At 41.5% G+C, this 26,022-nt stretch overlaps 1 protein-coding gene across 1 annotated transcript; it reads right to left on the reverse strand.

The window, feature by feature from the left end:
• Positions 1-14,562: 14,562 nt before the first annotated feature.
• LOC147702736 (protocadherin gamma-B5-like) lies at positions 14,563-16,878 on the reverse strand. Its single transcript, XM_086929443.1, has one exon. The coding sequence runs from the start codon at positions 16,876-16,878 to the stop codon at positions 14,563-14,565; it is 2,316 nt and encodes a 771-aa protein (XP_086785569.1).
• Between the last annotated feature and the right edge of the window lie 9,144 nt (positions 16,879-26,022).

Raw genomic sequence — 26,022 nt, forward strand, 5'->3', positions numbered from 1 at the left:
TAGCGCCGCCTTGTGGCAAATTTGAAAACTACATACACCCTACGAAACTAATGCATTTAAAACGTGTCTCCGTCAAAACGTACACCAACAGAACCATGTTGTATTGAACACATTAAATATTTCAAATAATGTTTCTACACCTAACAGCTGCATTTAAAAAGGATTCTCACAAAGATGCATGGCATTTGCCTGCATGCCAAATTCCCACCTGCTATTATAATCACATTAAATGTACGATCGTGTGTAACTTATGTGTTCATCGTGCAAAACCCTGCTTGCAAGCATTGTGTTGTGCATTAGAGAATGTCGTGCATTAGAGAATGTCATGCAACAGGGTCAGATGCGCCAAAGGTACTCGAAACATTTGGAGAAACAACAAAACGAGTATGGTTTTCCGACAGACAGCAAGTTATCTTCAATTAGCTCCAAGTGTATTTGTAAGGAAACATCGTGTCAGAGTACAGAAAAACACATTTTCTTGCATGTTATTATTCACATTCTATTGCATGTTGTTATTCACAGCGGATCCAATGCAACCGTCAGCCAATAGTGTATTTAAAAAAAAAAACCCTGCACAACATCACAATGTAAAAAAAAGCTACACATCTTAAAGGACTGTTTCGTTATGCCCTGGATTACAAAAAATCTTCTATTAGTAGAGGTCTTGGCGTCTCGTCATTCTGATTTTCTGAAAAGGATATTTGAATTGGGGTATTTAAAGTGCTTTCTCGAGTCTACTGTTAAAAACGGACACCATAAAAATTCAGACTAGGCCTGTAGTAAAGCTCCGACTCAAAAATTGCCCGCAAATGGAAAGAAAGAATGTTAATCAAGGTTACCACCGGATCATTTACTTAATTGACATTCACTCCAGTGGTGCATAGGGGTGGCCAAGAATATGACCAGGAAAATTAACAAGTGGTAGTCAAGAGCAAGAGAGATCCACAGATTTACTGTGATGTTCGACTCTGTCTGTGGGAGGTGAAGGGTTATTTATGTCATGAAGCATTTCCGGCAACGTCTGCTGACATTATTGTGACTGGAACTGAAGAAGAGAGAGAGAGAGAGGTCTGACCACTATTAAGTATTCTTTTACAGCTTCGTTTTTAATTTTCTTTTTTAATATTATAGTGGGGTTGGTTGTCCTGATTTCTGCAGTGTTAAGACGTACAGTACAGCCTAGTTTCTGTGGACACCAGCCAGTGGTAGGGGAGCCAGGTATTCTGCCTACAGTTAGCGGCAGCAACTACCACTATAGTAGCCAGATAACCTGATTCAGAGGAGCGAGACCAATCTTCACCCCCAGAGGAGCCAAGTGTGTGTTCAGGAGTGGATGGAGTGGAGCTGGATAACGTGTATAACATTTCTTAAGAGTTGCTATTCTGATCCACTAAAATTATGGCACAGATACTTTCAGTCCAAAATTGTATATCCAGCATCATGAGCTTTATTTAGGTTTGTTATTGAACTTATCAAAGTTGATGGGTTAAAGTGCATAGATCACACCATTTTCGGAATACATTAATATATGCAAATTCTAGTGATTCTAGCAATCACTTCCAGGTGTCAGGATCGCTCTAGAAAACCAAGCATGTAACAGGAATTGGTACCCACAAACTCTTCTATATGACCTGGATTCCGCAAGTATATGCAGGGTATCTCTAGATGTCCTAATTGACTTACATCCGTATTCTAAGTAAACCCCCACCCTAGCTTCAGAGTACAGTTTGCCGAATTTGTCTGTCCCCAACGTTGTGCCTGTTTCAGACAGAGCACATTCTTCACAATTGATTTGGAGACACACTCCACAATCAAAGACATCAAATAGATCTAGTGCTTGTCTCCTGCGCCTGTTTTTACTCAGGAAAGAACGTGATATTCAAGTTCCATATTACCGATGTCAATCATAAAGAACATTATGTTATCTACTAGGAATCTCTGCCAGCAAATTTGGGATATGCTGCAACCACGAGCCTAAGTAGGATAACTCCATTGATATCCAGGAAGCCAATCCACTCCTCATAGGGTAATTTCAGAGTATATACTTTGAATCTAGGATGAGCACCTGTCTATATCAGAGTACATATGCGACCTTTTAATTTATGAAATTCTTCTCAACAGTACACAGAAGGTTGCATGAAAAACATGAAATCATTTGGAAAGCACCTACATTTTTACTAAAGCAACCCTGTCGATCGCTGATAAAGGTAAATTCATCAGAATGTCACGGATTCATGTATATGAGACAGTACATGACAGATGCATAAAGGTATATGTGTGTCCTGAACAAGTGCCAATGTAATTACCAGGTACATCAAATTACTTAATTGCCATTGGGGGACCATACGTGTGAGAAATGTCACCCCACACTGATCTTACACCCTAAGGGGAAATATCCGGCACTTAGTCCAAATAGAATGAAAACTTGACATTTATTTATAAAGCAGATCTTACAGTTGGGGTGTAGAGAGAATAGTGTCTTTAAAGTCTAACAAAGTGTCATTGGCATTTTAAGATAACATAGGTTTCACTCTACCAATCAGAGTCCTCCATTCCTCTATATGCAGTCTTAACATATTTGCCATGGGCTCCACTACCAGAAAGAACAAAAGATGGAAGTGGGCGGCTCTGGCAACCACCCTGTTCCAGAATTCAACAATCCAATATCTCCTTTTGAGTACTTAATACTGGGGTTTTGCATGAAGCCTCTTTACCCGTCCCTTGATATAGAGGTCAAAACAAAGCTTTTCAAGTACCTGAAGCATGAAGTCCAAACCGGCAGTTTAAAAATGTTTAACATCCAGAGAAGCTACTGCATACACTCCTCAATTATAAACAAAAAAGTACTTTGAGCTAACATGCGGAGGCTACAAATGGTATTGCTGTGACAATAAAGCCTGATTTGTCTGGTGCATTACATCTGAAATTAGAGCTAAGTGTCTTATAGCACCAGCTCCACTAGGATCTTTGAACATCTTTGAATATATAGTCATAATTGATTGTGACCACTAACATTTGAAGTCCTTCTGGTCTTTTCCCCACTAAAAGGACCACAACAATCCATATATCCCTCATGGAATCAATGAGACATCCCATAAGTATGCACTTACCACACACATCCAGGACTTGTTCCTATAACAGAATTGGAAAAGCATGATAAGACTCCGCCACCTGTCCATCTATACTCGGGTTCTCCCTTATTGCATATGGTCGATATAGGCAAACAAGTCCGTCATGGTCAGGGGACCATCCAGAATCACAGTCTGTTCCAAGTTAACCATGTTAATTTCACCTCTCGCAAATAATTATGGACCTCATCTGGATCCAGGACATATGTGTGTGATTTACAATTAATGTTTCAAAAGTTGATAATCACTCGCTCTCTGCACTGAACTCCTGTCCTGGTCAACAATGGGCAACCTCTAAGACTCTATCCAGCAGCTAATCTAACATCTTTCTATACTTGTCCCCTCTGCATGGAACATGAAAATCTGTCTAACATTGTATTCAAATAACAATGCCACGAATATATTCAATGCCACCATAGTTCTCCCTTTTAAATGCAACCTATATATCCAAGGCAGTAATTTCCTCCTATAGTTTTGCAATATTCTGCATGAGCTGTTGAAGTACCTGTTATATCTAACAAATGCAAACACTCCTCACCACCATCGTCATAACTTCCCATTCAGTGGTCTAACGTGACACCCTACTACAGTTATTAGTGAAGTAATCATTAATAGTCTCACCCATTAGTCCAAAAAATTCGAAACTTCTACTCTAGTGACACCATCATGAGCCTCTACCCCACATCAAGTATTTACTAAGCACTGGGAGGAGTTGGAAAACAAAATCCTTTCCACGTAATGGGGCTTACTCACAAACTGCATTTCTCAGTACCCTTTGTAAAACTGTAAATATCCTACAAACATATGACAAAATGCTATCTATATATATAAGTGTGGGGTTTCCACCTCCACCTCTCTTATATTTTTCTGTGAGAAGATTTGCAACTTGACTGGAGAGTCTTCGCACACATAAGTACACGGTTTAGTAGCACAAGTGGGAGGGGCAGAAAAAAGTAGCTGGAAAATGGGGAATACTTGCAACTACAGGAGAGCAAATAACGGAGGAGTAAGGAGGGTGTAGGGATAGTTAGGGAGGGGTGAAGGGAGGGACATGCAACAAGCCACAAAAAATCATGTCACTGCCAGTCACAAACTGCACTTCTAAGGTTACTACAGCCAAAAAACGGACCTAAAAACAGTAGTACATCACTCCAGCTCAGAACCAAAGCCCAGCACTAAATGGTCAAACTGTGGTACTGCAAAACCTTACCATAGATAATAATAAAGATAGGGTCATACCATTAAAAAATCTCACAAGAAATAATGTTAAATAAAAGTAAACTATTATATATATATATATATATATATATATATATATATATACATGTATATCCAAGGAAGTAGTGACAAACAGATTCACCAAAGAACAAAAGAACAAAAATATATTTCCACTACAACGTTTCAGCTTCCGCCTTCCTCAGGTAGTTTCAAGATGGTAAGCTCAGTGGCTGCACAGAAGACACAGCTGAATTTTCAAAAAGCATCTGAGTGAAGATTCCATTTGGAATGTGGAATCAATGCAGTCCTGAGAGTTCTTGAGATATGCAGTAATCAGGTTGTCAGTAATGTTCAGTCCATCTGGATGCAATGATTTTGAACGGTACATCCAGAAGTTATATATTAAAAATATTATTATATATTCAAAGTCCATACAATTAAAATGTATTATTAATTAAAACATATTTGAATACATTTTTCAATAAAAAATAATTATAACATTAAATTGTAACACAATATAATGAAACTACTTTTAATTAATTCTATAAAGTACTCTCAGTAATGAATGCATAAAAACACATTTTTTGTTGATTTTCGGTGCCAATTTTATTTATCCATAGTCCCCAGCGTGGTGTTTCCCCCTCTCCGTGAACATCTACCTGAACGGGTAGTCATCGGAGAGTGTGTAGACATGTGCGGAAGCTTATTGCAGTTGGGTGTGTTAGCGTCAGCCCTCCTTGCAATGATCGACTTAGCTTACCGGAGAAGTCAGGGGGATGGCCCGTCCCGGCCCCTGCTGGCCCCGGACGGCCACAGACGGCCCGCCCTTTGCCCGGGCTTCGCCCGGCGTCCCGCTTGCGTCCCGCAAGACGGACCCACTTCTGATGATATAGGTTGGGCGGTGGGGGCGGGGCACGCAGGGGTGCGCTGACCGGATGTCTCGTGGTCAAGCAGGGACTCCTGGGATAGTGAGTCCCTGCCGCGCTACCCCTGCAGCCTCCACAGATGGTCCTTCCTCTCGGCGGCACGTCAGCCAGACGGAAACAACAGCGTTGGTGGGTCAGAGGTGTCCTCCCACAGGCGAAGCGGCTCCCGCGCAGCGGGAGCGGCGAGCAGCAAAGGTCAAGACAGACGGGGCAAGTACTCTCCCTCGGCGTCTCCGCGTTCTAAAACAGGGTCACACAGGCAAGCACTGCTGCTCTCAATTAAGCTGATTTGCCGATGGGGGCGGGGCACGCAGGGGTGCGCTGACCGGATGTCTCGTGGTCAAGCAGGGACTCCTGGGATAGTGAGTCCCTGCCGCGCTACCCCTGCAGCCTCCACAGATGGTCCTTCCTCTCGGCGGCACGTCAGCCAGACGGAAACAACAGCGTTGGTGGGTCAGAGGTGTCCTCCCACAGGCGAAGCGGCTCCCGCGCAGCGGGAGCGGCGAGCAGCAAAGGTCAAGACAGACGGGGCAAGTACTCTCCCTCGGCGTCTCCGCGTTCTAAAACAGGGTCACACAGGCAAGCACTGCTGCTCTCAATTAAGCTGATTTGCCGATGGGGGCGGGGCACGCAGGGGTGCGCTGACCGGATGTCTCGTGGTCAAGCAGGGACTCCTGGGATAGTGAGTCCCTGCCGCGCTACCCCTGCAGCCTCCACAGATGGTCCTTCCTCTCGGCGGCACGTCAGCCAGACGGAAACAACAGCGTTGGTGGGTCAGAGGTGTCCTCCCACAGGCGAAGCGGCTCCCGCGCAGCGGGAGCGGCGAGCAGCAAAGGTCAAGACAGACGGGGCAAGTACTCTCCCTCGGCGTCTCCGCGTTCTAAAACAGGGTCACACAGGCAAGCACTGCTGCTCTCAATTAAGCTGATTTGCCGATGGGGGCGGGGCACGCAGGGGTGCGCTGACCGGATGTCTCGTGGTCAAGCAGGGACTCCTGGGATAGTGAGTCCCTGCCGCGCTACCCCTGCAGCCTCCACAGATGGTCCTTCCTCTCGGCGGCACGTCAGCCAGACGGAAACAACAGCGTTGGTGGGTCAGAGGTGTCCTCCCACAGGCGAAGCGGCTCCCGCGCAGCGGGAGCGGCGAGCAGCAAAGGTCAAGACAGACGGGGCAAGTACTCTCCCTCGGCGTCTCCGCGTTCTAAAACAGGGTCGCCAATTTTATTTACAATTTAAAGCTCAGAAAAAATGTTTCTAATTTAATTTATTATATTTACAATTATTAAAGACTTAATTCAAAATTAAGTTATTAGAACTGTAGCATTTCTTTCTTTTGTTCTGCATTTAGAATACATATATTTTACACTAATATTTAACATAAAAGTTTTTTTTAACATTTTAGTGAGTTAAATACCATTTTTTTAAAAAACGTTTCCCTATACTTTACTATAGGGAGCCTCTGCAGTCAGGGCAGAGTTCTACATATGGCAAAGTATAGAGAAAAGTAAAACAGTTTATTCAATTTAGAAAAAGTACTAAAATATATTTTTATGTCAAATATAATTTTGAGGTAATTGTGAAGTTTTATTTTAAACGTTAAACAACAAAATGAAACAGCACCATTAATCTAATTCTGAATAAAATATTTAATGAAATATATTAAATTAAAATTTCCGACAAAATCTCGTAATAGGGCCATTAGAGTCTTTACATGCAGTAGACTGATTAGATAGGATTGGTTCAGATGAAGCAGCTGGTTCCCCACTTCGACATCAGTCCTCTCCAATGAGGGATGCCACATGTCTGCAAGCTATATTTTTCATTATTTTGATATTGTGCATTGTTTTGCTGGATTTGTCCCACACCATAATTCACAAATGATGCAGTCCAAAGCACAATGAATCTGGAGTTTCAGGACCAATTAAGCACGCAACTGTAAGCTTTGTGCCAATCCTAACCCAAAGGCCATCACAATGTGTATAGTAGAAAAGGTTTAATTGATTAAGTTGAGATGGCTGCCAAAGTCCTTGCAACACTAGCACGCTCACCAGGGTTTTCATGATGCAGTGTCCTTTTCTGTGACAAAGCAGAGTGAGTGGCCCTATGGATCATAAGATGGTGACTTCCAGGCATACACATAACACAGACAGTGTCCAAATAGGCCCCAGATAAGCATCCATCTGGTGCTCAAATAAGCAACTCCTCAAGATAATAAGTGTGAAAAAACAATGCTCAATAGGAATACTGTAGGCCGAAGTGGCCATCTGAACCAGAATACATGGCTAGTCAAGGTGATCAATCTTTGATGTTCAAGGCAAGGAAAAAAAGATTGTGCAGGTGTCGCATGAAGCTGGTTCAGGCAGGGGAGGTTTGCTGTGTATGCAAAGCCTTTGTACAGAACGACGCCACCAGATTTCCAGCCTCCCCATGACCATATCTGCCTCACATGACTAGATGGCCTGCTCTGAGGGAAGACTAGGTTCACCTGTACACTGGCACACCAGGCCTCACAAATGGTCTGGTAAAGTATACGATGTTCAAGAACACCATAGAAATGATTATGTAAAATAGTCATGAGTTTCCCAAGTGGGTCTGATTAACTTTAGGGGATTGTAACACCCCTCAGAGACATTCTGATAAAGATTTAGCTTTGTTGCATAGTCAAGACTTTGCATCAAACTCAGTAAGGACACTCTGTCAAAGAGGATAGGCAAATACAGAGTATAGTGAAACCTCCACGACAAACATTACAGGTAGAGGCTAATGTATTGTGAAACACCTGGTATAGATTTGTTATTATTTCCTTTTATAGTTTTTGCTATGTTTATGTGTATTATTTTACTGTGTGCATAGATTAAAGTATGTTTCCTTTGTATAAGTAGAAGCATTGTCTGGGCAACAAAATCTGTTGTTGTGTGCCATACTGAGTTCTGAATCCCTAGCCTAAACCACCTCCATGAATATGTTTTGGACTCCTACGTTTGCTATCCCCCAAGGACAAAGTGCTAAAGTTGAAGGTACACTTCATGTTGAGATTTGGGTCCATTACAAGGTGCCCTATAAAACAGAGATAAACAACATATTTTGTCACAGTTGGAGCTCACTAACTCCCGATGGTCCTGATACCCCATGTGTGTGTTTGTGTGTTTATACATATGTTGTCAGTACTCAATGATGCCTCTGTAAACAAAGGCCAGAGGCTTAGCAGATAATTTATAATATAATACGAACAAGAGAACAATGGTTCTCTCCAATGTTATTTTATTACAAATTGGTTGTTGGCCACTAAGTGTCTTATTTAGCGTTTGACGGTGAGGCGGGTTGGAATGACTCGAGGGGACACGAAAGGAAGGTAACGAGGGTTTTATTGATTTTAGTAGTCGCTTTCGGTGTACAATGCTTATGTAGTATGGGAGAAGGGTTTCAGTGTATTTCTTTTTCTGGGGAGAGGCGTTCCTTCCAGAGATCCAGTCCTCTTCTTCTTCTGTCCAGGGTGCTTGAGGTGGATGTAGGCGTCGGCCCAGTCGTCGTTACCACCATGAAAAGAAAATAGACTTGCTGCAGTCGGGTGCTCGATATTTTTACAGTGTCAGGGAAAATGGGGTGAGGAATTCACACAGGTGTACAAAGTATTAAGCAAACAGAATGCTGCAACGTAGTGCCGCATGTGCTCGGGGAAGGGAGTGGCAGGTCCGATCGAGAGGTGTTTCAGTGTGGTTTAAAAACCTTTCTACCCGCCCAGTCTGCGATACGTAAACGTACCTGGGAAAGCCACGCTTCCCCTGAAGCATGGCTGGGCGATGCGCCTTGCCGTTGGACTCCTGGGTCCGCTGCTCGTCGGGACGCCTCCTCTGCCAATACTTCTCTGCACCCTCTCTCCACGCTGTTCTCTGCTCTTTCACCTCCGCTCACGCCTTCGTTTCCTCCGGATGTACAACACACCGGTGTGTCTTCTCTTCCGGTATTTACCCCGTCATCCTCCTCCGCGTGACTCCTGGGGGTCAGGGTTTGCTGGAACTCCGTCCAGTTAAAGAAACAGTGTTCGCCGTCCTGGTCAGGCAAAAAACACAGCTGAGTCAGAGCGCCTCCAGTTCTTGGGTTGCTGTTTAAAAAGAGGGGAGATGGTACTGTTCGCATTGTTAGGAGTCGTATTCAGGTTAGTCTCGTCTCTGTCCTGCACCACCCCATCACAGACGGACAGGTTATTCCTTCACAAACATGATGGAAATCCCCTCCACTACATTACAAGTACCTTATGATATAATACACTTGTAATAAGGCAGACAGTATATCTATCACATTTGTGATGACCTAAACTGTCTGCCAAACTCTAAATCAAGCCTAATGTCTACTAAAAAATGACTATGAATGAGAAAAAATAGATTCTACATCCACTATTGTAATCTCAACACTAGAATAAGCTATATAAATCTATAGCTGTGTTGGCAATTTCTTGGAACCCTTGCATTGTGTGACCCACATTTATAATATCAAACAAACACATGTTCTGTATTTTACGAGGAGGACTAGATATTCTTCATTTACCCAAAATTGATGACCCGCTATAACAATACAGTTAAGGAAGATGTTGTTCCTACCTCGTTAAGAAGGGGAATGTGCAATTTTTTCCTCAAAACTGGCAAGGCCCCTGGAAATGTCTGCAACTTATGGCCACTCGGATATTAAACACAGATTACAAAGTATTGTTGAAAATCCTATTTAGGTTAGCTACAATAGTCCTGAAAATAGTGCATGAGAATCAAACCTTATATATACATTTTTGTATAATTGCCACCAACACCCATTATCTGATTCAGTTGACAGATTATCAATCAAACACTCAATCAGGGTTTTGTAAAGAGCCCTACTCACCCGTGAGGGTCTCAAAGGTCCTGGGGGAGGGGGGAAATTTGGGCAGCTCCGAATCAGCTGAACAGCCAGGTCTTCAGGCTCTTCCTCAATGCTTACAGTGTGGGGGGACGCCTGATGATGATGCTGAGTTGTTTGTTCAAGGTCTTGGCCACGATGTAAGAGAAGGCTCTTCCTCTCATTCTGGCTCTGTGAATGAGAGGGATTTTGGCCAGGGCAAGGGTGGCAGAACGGAGGTTTCTCTTGGGGGTGTGTAATGAGATCCTTTTGTTGAGGTATTGAGGTCTGGTGTTGTGGAAGCCCCCTGCCCTCTGCACATCTTCCACAGAGTCGCCGCCATTACACTAGAGCTACGATGCACCATCAACACCACCTTTGAAACCGGTACATTCCCCGATGACTGGAAACATGCAGAAGTCAAGCCCCATATCAAGAAGCCCTCAGCAAAACCTACAGACCTTAAGAACTACCGACCAATCTCTCTCCTCCCCTTCATGGCCAAAGTCACTGAGAAGACCGTCAACGTCCAACTAACAAAATTCATCTAAGAGAACTCCATCTTCACCCCCTCCCAACCTGGATTCTGCAGCAACCACAGCACTGAGACCGCTCTACTCTCCACTACAGGAGACATCTGCACTCTCATCGACCAAGGCCACACAGTGGGCCTAATCCTACAAAACCTCTCTGCAGCCTTCGACACCATGTCCCACGGCACACTCACCGCCAGACTCCACATTGCCGGCAACAGGGAATCACCCTCGACTGGCTCCGCTCCTTCCTCACTGGCATAAACCAAAGATTCAGACTTTCACCCTTCCTCTCCGAACCCAGAGATCAACAATGGAGTACCTGAAGGATCATCGCTCAGCCCTATGCTCTTCAAAATCTACATGACCCCCTTTGCCGTCATCGCCAGACAGTACAGACTCAGCATAGTATCCTACGCTGATGACACCCAGCTCATCCCCTCCCTCACCAAGGACCCAATCACCACCAGACTCAGCTTCCAGGAAGGGATGAAGGACGTTGCATCCAGGATGAGCAGCAGCTGCCTGAAACTCAAGTCTGAGAAGACAAAAGTCCTCGTCCTTGGACCCTCCCGCTCTGCATGGGACTACACCTGGTGGCCCACCGTTCTCAGCAGCCCCAAACCAACCACACAGACCACGCTGGAACCTCTCATCATACTCGACTCCTCCCTCTCTATGACCTGACACATCAACGCTGTCGCCTCCACCTGTTTCAACACCCTCCGCATCCATCGCAAGACCTTCAAATGGATCTCCTCCCCTAATCAAGAACAACCGTCACCCACACACTCATAACTAGCAGACTGGACTATGGAAATGCCCTCTATGCTGGGATTAACAAATCACCCAACACCTGCAAGACCTCCACTGGCTCTTTTTCCAAGAAGATGGTTTTGAATAAGCAGCAAAAAGTACACATTTGAGCTGAAATAAATCAAGTGTACACGCTTTACACCACGTTAGAACTAGTTTGCACCTAAAATGGTGATCCAAAATGTACCTTAAATGTGCAATGTACTCTTACCTTTGGCTTCACTTACAGCATAAACATTCCATGAAAATATATACTGTAGTAGATAATTATCTATAAGAACAATTTCCATAACCTGAGTCACCACTCTGGTCATGTAGTGCAGGTTAAATTAAATCAATATATTTCTTGTCTGTAAATCTCCTGCTACAGACTTCACTGTTACTGTAAACACATGAAAGACTTGTTCTACATTAATATTTTTGCAAGCAGGCCATACTATATGAATTGCCAATCTCCCCATCTAATTTGCTGCAGAAGCAGTTGCAGGATCGACCAGGGGCAGCAGCAGGGACTGCCAGCCTTTAGGTTTGCTGGGCAGGGTCTGAATCACATTCTCTGTCCCACTGGTTGACCACCAAACACATTGGACTTTGCTCCTTTACTGGTAGGCGAAATCTGGATTTTTTTCTCTATTTCTCAAGAGAGGGTAGTGGAGCAGTGGTGTGTAGCAGGCTTGTATTTTTGCCCCTACCACGATTATCCCCTGACTCTCTATGGGAGCACTATTAAAACTGCCCGGGGGTGATTCACAAGACGGTAGGAGTGCGGAGGGACCAAGATATGGCCAGGAAACCAAGGTCTATCCCATAAAGGATTTGGGAGAGGTCCCATTTTGGGTAGCATTGGCATGTTTTAGGTCCTACTTACTGATTGGCACAAATGGCCTTCCCTGTTATGGGGAAAAGCTGAGTTTGCATTTTTTAAGCACTTAGTTACTGGAGTCTGGGGCCCAGATCCAATTTTCATGGGGATGGTGCTTGAGAGGCAAGTCTCTGGTTATCCTTGATTTTTATAGGAATTTTTTGGTCCTTCCTTGCATTCTTCTCGATGATTTCAACGCACACGGTCAAGAAATGTTGTTTATATGTCTTTTTGGAAAATAAAAACGGCCTGGGAATGTGTATTTCTCAAAAACAAGTGTGGAAGTCACGGGATATTTCAATTGCTTCTCTTCTAGGGTGTGATGGGGCATGAGGCTGGTTTAGTGTATGTATGCAGATGCCATTCACACTAATCCTTGGGGGTCCCTCGCCCAATGTTTTCATTTTACGAAACAGCTTAAATCGTCAAAGACTACATATGCTTTACTGCTCTTAAAATGGAACATACAGTATATTTGTCTGAGAAATCACAGTCACGTTACTAGACTGTTCTATAAATTCATTTTGACATAAAATACACATTACTTCAACGACTGTTCCAATGAGGAATGCCCATAGTTTTTGACATTATAAGCTAAATAAAACAGGAGGTACACCTACCTATCACACTATATATAACAAGCTTACGGTTTGCTCATTGGGATGTTAAACATCAAAGCCGCCAACACTACATATTTGCCAATCAGATGTTTTCTAACAAGTCAAAATCCATTACCATTATTGACCGCTTAACAAGATTAACCTTCGTGTTCATTTTCAATTGGTACTACCATGCAGAAAACATTAACAGTAAGGCAGCCTATGTTGATAAAACATTCATCTGATACATCAGCATCCTTAATAGCAAGAACCATGTTAATAAATATAGTGCTAAACCTTTTGTCTCATCAATCACTTTTTGATTAGGCCAACATTTCTATTTAAAGTAAGACAACATTTTCTCACAAATCGTGTAAAATAAGCAAGTAGAATTGTGTGCCGGAACAATAAACCAGGATACAAAATGCTGAACCATAGGGTGGTCTTTGCAGCCCATTCCCTTTAAAGTCAGGAACACACAATGTCCAGATAACTAAAGGTTTACTTTAGAGTTTAATGATATATTAAAGTCGATTCAATAACCAAGAGTAGAATGCACTTATACTGAGTTCTTCAGGAAACTCTTACAGTCCAGTTAAACCAGAGGCACGCGTTGGTGAATTATGGCTATAAATCAATCTACACCGTAAAGATGAGTTAAAAGCACAGAGGAGATGTTACGAGCTTTAGTTATAGGACTATTTCAGAATGTTGCCTTTTTGATTAAATTGATTTACCTGTTTCACTAACAGTGGACGGTGAAGTACAGAAGCTCTGACTTGATTGTCCGAGAGCCCGCGTCCATCTATGGGTTCTGCAGTGTGTACCAACGGTACCAACGCTATCTAATCAACAGTGACTTACATCCTGGTATACAAGTAGCCATTGTCAATCACTGATGCATGAGCATACAGCAGATATACTCTTAAATGAGAGTTAATCAGACTCTCAGTCATGCCTACCTGAAAGATATCAGTAGAAGCCCTGGGAAGCAAGGGCATGAAATGATATTCGTTCATTTTTCATTTTGTCCACAGAGCTAGAAGCACATATAGGTATCAAAAAACGCAAAGATGAAAAATAGTACTGAAATATGTGGGATGCATGTCAGGACTTGGGGAAGAGAAAAGGGGCACTGAGAGCAAAAGGAACAAGCAGATAATATTCCGCTTAAGGTCATAGTTTCAAAACATTTTTTTTTACCTTTTGTTTAATCAATTCACACCTAAATTGTGTTTTTACATTTGGATCTAGCTACGGATTAGCATAACCAGAAATTAAAACACAGTTTTGAGAACACCGCCAACAACATCAGGCTGACAGTTCTTTAAATGATTAAAACATTGGTTAACACCTAATTAATTAGAAGAAGACTTTTCCAAAACAGTGGTTGTAAACTTAAGAACCATTAAGCAAGTTTTCCTGATAATATTTATAGATTATGACCCACAAAGACAGCATGGTCCTCTTTATTGTCAGGCATACAAAGGTGTTCCATTTAACAAGCAAAAACAAAGGGTCATTTTTCTTTATTCAACCACTTCAATAATGCAAGCAGGCAGGCAGGAAGACACACACACAACACACAGAAACACAAATATTTCCATAGTTACACCTAAACTTGCCTCACCTGTTCCAGGCTGTCGTCGTCTGTTTTCCAGCCAACTGACTCTTGTACAATCCCAGAATCGTTTGCAGAAAGAAGACTTGGTTTAGGGAAAATTAACTCATTTTGGCTGGCCTCCAGGGCTACAGCGACCTCATAAGAGTAGGGCAGCGGAAGAGTCCCGTTTTGGTAGTTGAATGAGAATCTTGGGTCAATGTGGGTGTAGAGTGGAGGACACAGAGACTCGAGTATTCTGGGCTCTTTGGGTTTTCTACATCTGATAACCACTGCAACCATTAGGGTTAAAGTGAATAAAAGTGAAATTAAGGCTAAAGCTACAACTAAGTAGACTTTTAAGTTTGATTCATTGTCAGAGTTTGTCATCTCACTGCTTATTTCCGGAAGTGCTTCTTCCATGTTTTCTGCAAACACAATATTCACAGTAACTGTGGCAGACAGAGAAGGCTGCCCACCATCCTTCACACAAATAACAATTTTCTGCTTGGTGAGATCTTTCTCAAACAAGGCTCTTGTTGTCCGTATCTCTCCGTTATGTGCCCCTATTTTAAACAGTGGTGATTCTGGGACATGAAGAAGGTGGTACGAGAGCCACGCATTGTGTCCAGAATCAGCATCCACAGCTACCACCTTTGTTACAAGATAATTTTGACTGGAAGAAGGGGGTACCATCTCGAACAATATCGAGCCATCTGATTCCAGAGTAGGATAGAGGATTTCGGGAGGGTTGTCATTCTGATCGATAATAAACATCTTCACAGTAACATTACTGCTGAGAGGAGGTGACCCATAGTCCATGGCCTTCACCTGGAACTGAAATTCTCTTACTTGCTCGAAGTCATATGAGCGCTGGGCATAGATCACTCCAGTCTGGGAGTTAATGGAAATGTAAGATGAAAGGGGCATGTCCTCCTTGAGATTATTCAATGAATATGTGACATGGCCATTTTTACCTGAATCCAGATCAGATGCATTTACCCGATAAATAGAAGCACCAGGTGCATTGTTCTCAGGGACATAAACTTGGTACGAAGACTTGATAAAAGCTGGAGGATTGTCATTTATATCGGATAATTGTAATCGGATAGTTCTGCTTGTAGATAGAGGAGGGGATCCTTTGTCAGTGGCAGAGACTGTGATATTGTATTCTGGGGCAGCTTCCCTGTCCAAAGTAGTTGCAGTCACAAGACTGTAATATTTTTCCGATGATGATACTAATTTAAAAGGCAGATGATGTGCAATATGACACCCAACCTCACCATTATTTCCAGAATCTTGGTCATGAACATTTATCAGAGCCAAGACTGTAGCCACGGGTGAGTTTTCTGGAACTGGATTGATGATCGAAGTAAATGTTATTTCAGGAATATTATCGTTTTCATCAATAATTTTTATCAGCACCTGACAATGAGCAACATGCCCCCCTCCATCCTTCGCTTCCACAGTCATTTTGTATGAAATAGTCTTTTCAAAGTCGAGAAACCCCTTAACTTTTATTTCTCCTGTATCTGCATCGAGGCTGAAGGTGTTAAGTGCATTGTCTGAGATGGTGCTGAAAGAATAAGTAATTTTGGAATATGAACCTTCATCCTGGTCTGTGGCTTTCACCTGAAGCACCAGAGAGTTAATTTCTGCCCCTTCACTGATGCTGGCTCTGTAGCTCTGCTGACTGAAGACAGGGAAATTGTCATTGGCATCAAGAACATTAATATTAATGTCCACGGTGCTCGATCTCATTGGTTCTCCTCCATCGAAAGCAGTCAACACCAAGTGATGATGACTTTGTGTTTCACGATCTAAACTATTCTCCAGAACTAATTCTGCATATTTGTAACCATCATTATTGATCTTTTCCTCCAGGGCAAAATGCGGGTTATCGCTCAGTTTATAGCCCTGCAGGGCATTAATGCCAATGTCAGGATCTCGGGCATTTCCAAGTGAAATGCGCGCTCCCGGCAAAGTGAACTCAACAAGTTCCAAATCGAGGGAATTCTTTAAAAAACTCGGAGTATTGTCGTTAATATCCTGGATTCGCACTTCCACGTGAAATATGTTCAAAGGATTCTCCGCAATGGTCTGAAACTTGATGGAACAACTGAGTGACTCCCCGCACAGCTCCTCCCGGTCGATTCTGTCTTTCACAAGAAGATTCCCAGTTTCTGCGTTTAACGTAAAGTACTGATTCCCGGAAGCAGAAACAACACGGAGCTTCCTTTCAGAAAAATCCCTCCTATTTAACCCCAAATCCTTCCCGATGTTCCCAACAACGGAGCCTCTCTTCATTTCTTCAGCAATCGAGTACTGCATCTGTCCGGTGACTCCCTCACAGAACCAGAAAAACAACAGAAACACTACTTGCCGCCTGTCTCTCTGCTCTGCTTCTCCACGGAGGGCTCCCATAGCAGAAGAGTTGGTCTCTTTTGTTCAGAAAAATCCAGCCTTGAATGAGTAATCCGAGAAAATCAGCGCACGGAAATATATGGCTGAAGGTACACCGAGCAGCATATGATGCAGTGAGTGTCTTCCTGAAGATGTAACTGAGGGAAATCCTCGCTGCAGAACGTCTGCTGCTGCTCTCGCTGTGACTGTGCAGTGACAACATTGTAGGCGGAACCAGCTCAGTTTCACAGTGTATTGTATAATAGCGCCGCCATGTGGCTAAATATGACTACATCCACACCACAAAGTTATATTACGAAAGCCAAGGCTTCGTACACAAACAGAACCGTTTTGTATTGAACACATTAAATATTTCGAATACGTTGTATACACCTAACAGCTGCATTTAAAAATGATTTGCACAGAGATGCCTTGCATTTGCCTGCATCCAAAGTTCCAAACGCTATTCTGATCACATCAAACATACGATCGTGTGTTCATGTAATGTTTTCCTTGTGCACGACCCGGGCACAGCTGATGCAGTTTAGAGACTGTTCTCAAGCAATCATTTTATTGTGTATTCGGCAACGTCATGGAACAGGGTCAGATGTGCCAAGGGAACTCGAAGCATCTGGAGAAACTACAACATTCGTGTGGTTCTCCGACAACCACCAAGATATGTTCGATTAGCTCGAAACGTGTTTGTAACAAAACATTGTGTCAGAGTTCAGAAAAAAACCATTCTGCAGCATATTATTAGTCACAGCCGATCCCAAGCAACAGTCAGCCAGTCGTGTACTTAAAACAATACAATGTAAAAGAAAGATTCGTAACTTAACAAATTACTTATTCGATGTGCCCTGGATTCCAGGACATCTTCTATAAAGAGAAGTACTGCCGTTTGGTCATTGGTGATTTTCTGAAGAGGATATTTGAATTTGGGAATTTAAGGTGTTTCTCGGGTCTGCTCTTAAACTGACATCATCAGAAATTCAGAATAGGTCCATAGTAAAGCTCTGACTCAAACATTAGCCAATGGAAAGTCAAATTAATCAAAGTCACCACCGGTTGACTTTTTGAGAAGGTAGTCCACGGCAAGAGAAATCAACATGTTTACTGTGATGTTTGACTCTGTCTATGGGAAGTGAAGGGTTACTTATGTCATGAAGCATTTCCGGTATACGGTGTGCCGACATTATTGTGACTGGGAGGGGGGAGGGTGAGAGAGAGAGAGAGAGAGAGAGAGAGAGAGAGAGAGAGAGAAAAAGAGAGAGAAAGAGAGAGAGAGAGAAAGAGCGAGAGAGAGAGAGAGAGAGGGAGAGGGAGGGAGAGAGAGAGAGGGAGAGGGAGGGGGGAGAGAGAGAGAGAGAGAGGGAGGGGGAGGGAGAGAGAGAGAGAGAGAGAGAGGGAGGGAGAGAGAGAGAGATCTGACCACTACTAAGTATTGTTTTACAGCTTCTTTTTTAGTATTATAGTGGGGCCAGTTGTCCTCATTTCTGCAGTTTAAAGATGTACAGTAAACATCACCGCATCGGTGGACACTAGCTGGTGGTAGGTGAGACAGGAATTCTGCTTACAGTTAGCATCACCAACCACCACTGTGGTGATCACATAACCTGATGCGAAGAGCTATCTTTACCCACAGAGGAGCCAAGTGGCCTCATGTAATGCAACTGGTACTCGTGTAAAGTGCTTTAATACCCGGTACCCTCGGGTCAAGTTCGTGCTATATAAAACTCTGTAAAAAAAATAAAATAAATAAAAAGCATGTGTGTGCGTGGATGGGGTGGAGCAGGGTAAAGTTTATAACATTTCTTACGAGTGCCCATACCGATCCACTGAAATAATGACACAGATACACTACATTACTGTCCAAAATTGGATATCTACCATCATTAGCTTTATTAGTGAATTTATCAAAGTTAAAGGGTTGAAGTGCATAGATCACACCATTTAAGAATGCATTGATATATACAAAGAATATACAAATTCTAGTGACCTACCTGGCAATCACTACCAGGTGTCAGGGTCGCCTTAGAAAACTAAGTATGTAACAGGAATTGGTACCCTCAAACTCTTCTTTGTGTCCTGGATTCCTCAAGCATATGTAGGGTATCTCTAGATGTCCTAATTGATTTGCATTCATAATATACATAATCTACCACCCTAGCTTCAGAGTACAATTTGCAGAATTCATTCCATCACCAAAGTGGTGTCTGTTTGAGAAACGGCACATTCTTCACAATTGCTTTGGGGAGACAGTCTAAAATCAAAGAGATATAGTGTTGACACCTGCGACTGTTTTTACTGAGGAAAGAACATAATATCTAAATTCCATATTACCCATGTCAATCCTACAGTAGTTTATGTAATCTACTAGGAATCTCCGCCAGCCAATTGGGGATATGCTGCAACCAAGAGGCTAAGTAGTAAAACTTCATATCCAGGACACCAATATATTCCTCATATGGAAATTTCAGAATGGATACTTCGAATCTAGGATGAGCACCTGTCTATATCAGAGTACGTATCAGACATTCTAATTTCTGGAATTTGCTTTTCAACAAGTACACAAAACATAGCTTTTAAAATATAAAATAATTTGGGAAGCACCTCCATTTTTACAAAAGCAACCCTGTCGATCACAGATATAGGTAGATTTATTCACAAGGCCACTAATTCATGCATACGAGAAAGTACATGCTATATGCATGTGTGTGAGTTAATTCCCACATAATTCAAATCACTTAACTGCCATTATAGGACCATACCTCTGAGAGAGGTCACCACGCTCTGATCTAGAATCCAAAAGAAAATAATTGGAACTTAGACCAATTTGTATAAAGACCTAAAATGTATCTACCCAGTAGTCCAATTGAAATGTATTTATCAAGCAGATCTTACAGTTGGGGTGTAGAAAGAATATGTTCCTTAACCCCTTCCATGCTCAAGACAGCTCTTCATGGGCGTTACCTGCGCTGTGCGTTTGACGAGTTGACCTTGTCATGAAACTATAGTATTCAAACATTTTCAGCACAGGAGGGGAAAACCCCCTAGCAGCCAAGGTGTTAAAGTCTAACAAAGTGTCAATGGCATATTCAGATAACAAATGTTTCACTCCACAATCCTAGTCCTCCATTCCTCTATATGTAGTCTTAACATATTGGTCATGACAGGACAAAACAGACAAAAGAAGAGATGGCAGCGGGCAGCTCTGGCAAGTGCCTTGCTCTAGAATTCAACAATCCAATATCTCCTTTTGAGTACTTAAGAATGGGGTGTTGTATGGAGCATCCTGATCCACCCCTTGATTTAGAGGTCAAAACAAAGCTTTTCAAGTACCGGAAACATGAAATCCAAACAAACAGTTCTAAAATTCTTAATATCCAAAGAGGCTACTGCATAAGCTCCTCAATTACATCCAAACAGAACTTTGAGCTAACATTGGCAGGCTACAAATGGTATTGCTGTGACAATAAAGATGGATGGGTTAGGTGAATTAGAGTTAAATGTCTTGTAGCAACAGCTCCACTAGGATATTTGAACATCTTTCAATATACAGCCATAATTGATTATGATCTCCAACATTTGAAGTCCTTTGGGTCTTTTTCTCACTAAAAGGATCACAACAATCAATATATTCCTCATGGGCTCATGGAGCCACCCCATGCGTATGGACTTATCATACACATCAAGAACTTGTTCCCAAATCAGACTTAGAAATGCATGATAAGACTCCATCACCAGTTCATCTATACTCAGATGCTCTATTATTGCATATGGTTGAGAGAGACAAACACATCCTTCATGGCTAGGGGGCTATCTAGAATCAGATTCTGTTCCAAGTTAACCATGGTACGTTCAACTCGCTCCAATAATTATGGACCTCATGTGGATCAGATTTTGCAGGACATGTGTGTCAAATGTTGATAATCACTCGCTCTGTGCATTGAATTCCTTTCAAGGTAAACAACGGACTACCTCCGAGACTCTCTCCAGCAAGGTAATCTAACATTCGTCTAGATTTGTCCCCCTCTGCATGAACTTGTGTGGAATGACATACATGAAATTCTGCCTAAAGGTGCATTCAACTCACAATGCCCACAAATATATTCAATGCCAGTTATAGTTTACTCTTTAAATACAATTTAGGTGTCCAATGTAGTAATGTTCTCCTATAATATTGCAATATCCTACATCAACTGTTGATTTACCCCTTATATCTAACAAATGCAAACACACTTCACAACTTTCGTCATAAAGTCCTATTCAATAGTCCCACAGGACGGCCCTACTACAGGTAGGCAATCATCAACAGCCTCACCCTTATTCGTACAAAAAAAATCGTCTACTCTAGTGACTCCATAATTAGCCTGTTCCCCACATCAAGTATTTAGTAAACACTGGGAGGAGTGGGAAAACATAATCCTTTCCACATAGTGGGGCTTATTGACAAACTGCATTTCTCAGTACATCTGTAAAACTGCAAACATACTACAAAGATATTACAAAATGCTATCTATATAAACACGTGTGTGGGTTCCGCCTCCACCTCACCTATCATTTGTATGCAGAGATCTTCACCTTGACTGGGGAGTCTTCACACACAAATACACATTTTAGTAGTAAATGTGGGACAGACAGAAACGAGTAGCTGGAAAATGGGGAATACTTAAAACTAAAGGAGAGAGAATTAGGGAGGAGTAAGGAGGGTTTAGGGATAGTTAGGGAGGGGGGAAAGGGAGGGACAGGCACAAACTACAAAAGAGTAACCGTACTGCTATTCATAAACTGCACTTTTAAAAATAATACAGCCAGAAATTGCCCCAAAACAGTAGTAAATTACTCCAGCTCAGAACTGAAGTCCAGCACTAAACATAGTCAAACTGTGGTACAGCAAAACCTTAACATAGAAAATAATAGAGTTAGGGTCATACAATTAAATCTCACAAGAAATAATTTTAAATGAAAACACACTATTTTAAATACTTAAATATATAAATACATATAATTTAATGTTAAAAATCCATAAAATGTAAATATATTTATTCTTTAATAATAACATATTTGAATACATATTTGAATACATTTTTAAATACAGAACAAGAACACTATTGTATTCAAACATAATTAAACTACCTTTAATTTATTCTATCCATTATTTTTTAATAATTAATCCATAATAAATATTTTTTTTTAATTTTTGGTGTCAATTTAGTTTATAATTTAAAGCTCAGCTAAAATTTTAAATTTAATTAAGTATATTTAAATGTATTCAAGATGTTAATTGAAAATGAAGTTAATAGTACTGCAGCATTTGTTTCTTTTTTTCTACATTTAAAATAAATATCAACATTTATTTTACAATAAAATTTAACATAAAAGTTTTATAATGTTTTGTTGAGTTAAATAACATTTTCTTTGAACTTTTCCCTATACTTTTCCATGGGGAGACTCTGCGGTTGGTTAAGTATAGAGAATAGTAAAAAAGTTTATTAAACTTAGAAAAAGGTACTAAAATACATTTTTATGTTAAATATTATTTTAAGATAATTGTTCATGTTTATTTTAAACGTTAAACAAAATGGTACAGCACTATTAACCCAATTCTGAATGAAATGTTGTATTTAACTATATTAAACTTTTCAGAAGATTTAATAAAAAATAAATTCCCAACTATTATGAATCGTTATTAAAGTGACACATTGCTAAACTATTTTATCATTAAATTTGATGTATATATATATGCACACACACATATGTAGGTGTGTTACAGTGAATTATACTTTTAAAAATCTTTTTTGCTATTTTAAATAATTCAATGTATCACTTTCCAATAGGTTTTATTTGAAGTCTGTATCACATATTTTCTATGGAAGGGTGTTGCAATATCATTGGTTGGGCCATGTGTAGTGGAGGACTTACTACTGTCTCTTTTTGGCAAAAGCATTTAATATTTTTAAATGTGTCTCCACTCCCTGTTTCAGGGGTTTGAGGCATGCAAGTCTACATTTTCGGTTACCCTTATACTTGGATTTTGTGAGTAGCAAAAAGGAGTAAGGTTACTCAAAGCGTAAGAGTTAACTTACATGTGTAGCTTACTCACAAGTGTAAGTTACCTTAGTGGATAGCCCTGACTGTGTTCCCATACAGCATGTAGGAATTGAGCCCCTAGTAAAGATGCAATTTGTTCTTCTGTAGGAGTCATGGGAGTGAGCAAAAGGAGTATATTACGTATCAGATGTGGTGTTCACATCTCAAATACAATACTTGCAGTCTATATAGAGTATCCGTTGACTGCACAGAAAGTCATAGGAAAGGGACCAGCCTAAAAATGGATATTTGTAAAGCACGATGAACATTACACAATTAAAATCTCTAATCTCTACTAGTTCCAGAAACAATGTCAAGCTTATCACTAAATGAGTGTACTCATTACGTTGACATAGCAGTTGTGTGTTTAAAGTATTATTTATCAATACTAGGCTTGGAAACAATTTCCATCACATAGGTGTAATATCATACTATTTGGGTAAATTGGTGTTTCACATTCTACTGGTCCAACATGTTTCCAATGACTTATTGTGCTGTAAAATATAGTATAAAATGCTGGTTTAGCATTTCACATAATAAGGCACCATTTCTTGTAATTTGTCTGAAATGTTGTGTAATCATGCAAAAGGTAACTACACAAATTTCACACAGACCTATACACTGTGGCTCTCAGAGTCTTTTACATCAACTTTAAAACCAAAAGAGACATTACAGTCCTGCTATGTGGAAACTATCCCCCAGCATAGGTGGATTACACGTACTAGCACAGACTTGCACTAAATTCCTTGGCAACTTTTTATACCACATCTAAATGACTTTACTAAAGAAATGCAATACCACTTTCAAACTCCTAAGAAACGTAAATATATCTTATGATGTTTTCTATAAATATTCAAAACCAGGCCATAATTTTAACTCTTCCTAAAAAGTAAAACCAAATGGTAAGTGGAAACCATATGACAATGCCAAACACGTCCCACCAACAATCTTTCAGGAACACCAACATGTATTAAAAGTAGATCCTCCAAAATTATGTGCCCTGGAAAAAAAAACGTAGCCCAGAACCAATGAAAAGATAATACCAAACCTGGAAATAGGCCACAGGAAGTCAATAGTGGCCCAATTTAGGGTTTGGTGGATAGTTTACTCAGGGCACAAAAGAAAGTGGGGGACGATGTCATCGGTAGTGACGTCACGAAAGGTGGCTTGCACCATTGAGCTCATTGCCTCTCCGTGTGTTTCCAACCCCGATAGAGAAGGCTCCCAAGAGGTGCACTGCCCCACCTCCCTTCAAATGCCCATCTGCTCGTGGAATGTGTCCGCCTTACCGCTGCGTCCTCTCTGGGACGAGATTGTGAGCTCCGATCTCGTCCCAGAGAGGCCAAACAGTGAAGTTCAGCTGTTTAGCAGGGAGACGGTGTCCCCCCGGTAAAATAAGTGGGGGACGCCGTCCACCCGCGTGGTACCCCGACTCAAGCCCAGACTTTACTCCACCACAAACGTGACAGAGTACCGTGTCGGACAAACACTTGGTCTGCCTGCTCGATTTAGAATAAGGTAGACCCATGTCTTTCTGCCAGTGGTAACTCCGCTGGCTCTACTTATAGAAAGCTTACTCTGAGAGTCCAATGGAATGGAAATCAGCAATGTAAGCACAGCAGACCGCCCCATCTATTTAGATGAGAGAGTTTGATTTTTCTTTTGTCTGCCCTTCACTTCCAGAAGAAACCTGGCAGTACATGACAGAAAAAATAAATTTCACTACACACCCTTGACCAAAATATAGAGAATGTGGAGGTCATTCGTTTTTTGGTTTTCAAAAATAAGATTCCACTTACGAAGTTTATTTTTGAAAAATAAAGAAGATTGGTGAGCGGCCAACTGGAAGATGTCAGCCACAAATCAAACTTGCAATATCTTCAGGTGAACCACCTTTATGGTGGTTTCTCTGAAGGCACAGGGACCATGGCTGGTCTGGCATTAAAATCGAAATATGGTGGGTGGCAGTCCATCATGCAGCAGATGTAATGCCCTCCTACACCCTTTTGGACAGCAGGCCACCTGCCATATTTTAAATCAGGGCATACGTTTTTTAACTTCCATGTGTATTACAAGCCACAAATGACCAAGCAACCAAAACTGCAAGCCAGAACGAATACAAATATTGAAAAGTAACCCAAAGAAAAAGGCAACAACAGGACAAAGGTTATGTACTGTCTCAGCAACTCTGCCCATTTCTAGAAGGAGCCACCAAGATGACAATACTATCTCGGGTAACGTTATACAAAGAATTAGAAAAATTGTGATTGAATGCCGATGGTCCCATCTTCTTTAGAGCCATGTTTATGAGTGGGGTCTTTCCTAAAGTGTATCCACCTGACCAACAGCATATTGTAAATGGTCGCCATCCAAGGTGGCCTCAACACAGCATGCAAAGAACAATCGACCAGCACAGTCATTCTGCAAGCAGACTGAGAGCAACTGTTACTGTTAGAGACCAAGGACATCTTTGAAAACATCTCTAGGGATCTAGCTTTTCTACCCAGCACACCTCTGGTCCATCCCTTGGGAAGTATGTGACTTTTTCCAGACATCAAGCCAATCCTAAACAGTCTCTGGTGATGTGATTATGTTGTAGACAATATCTCAAACTTGAAAGTTTAAAAAATGAATATCCAGGGACAATTTTTTTAGGTACTGCTCTGTGGAGGGGCCGGCCATATTTGACTTGAAAGCCAGATTCCCAAAGGTGTTATGGATGTACAATCCTTCAGTTTCCTGAAACTTTTTTTCAAGCTTAAGTGTACTCTCCTGAAGTTTACTTATTATTTTATAAATTTCAAATACATTAGATGCATCAACTGCTGCCTATCTCTTCTTGGTCCTTTCTCTCACCATCCAATGATATATCCTAATCAAGTTAATTTCTATTGACGCCACGTCGATTTGTTGATCCATGGCTGACTTAATCTTTACATCCTGTGAACTGATCAGATAGGATGGGTCCAGATGAAGCAG

Source organism: Lissotriton vulgaris, chromosome 7 (assembly GCF_964263255.1).
Source record: "Lissotriton vulgaris chromosome 7, aLisVul1.2, whole genome shotgun sequence".
In the NCBI taxonomy this organism is placed as follows: domain Eukaryota; kingdom Metazoa; phylum Chordata; class Amphibia; order Caudata; family Salamandridae; genus Lissotriton; species Lissotriton vulgaris.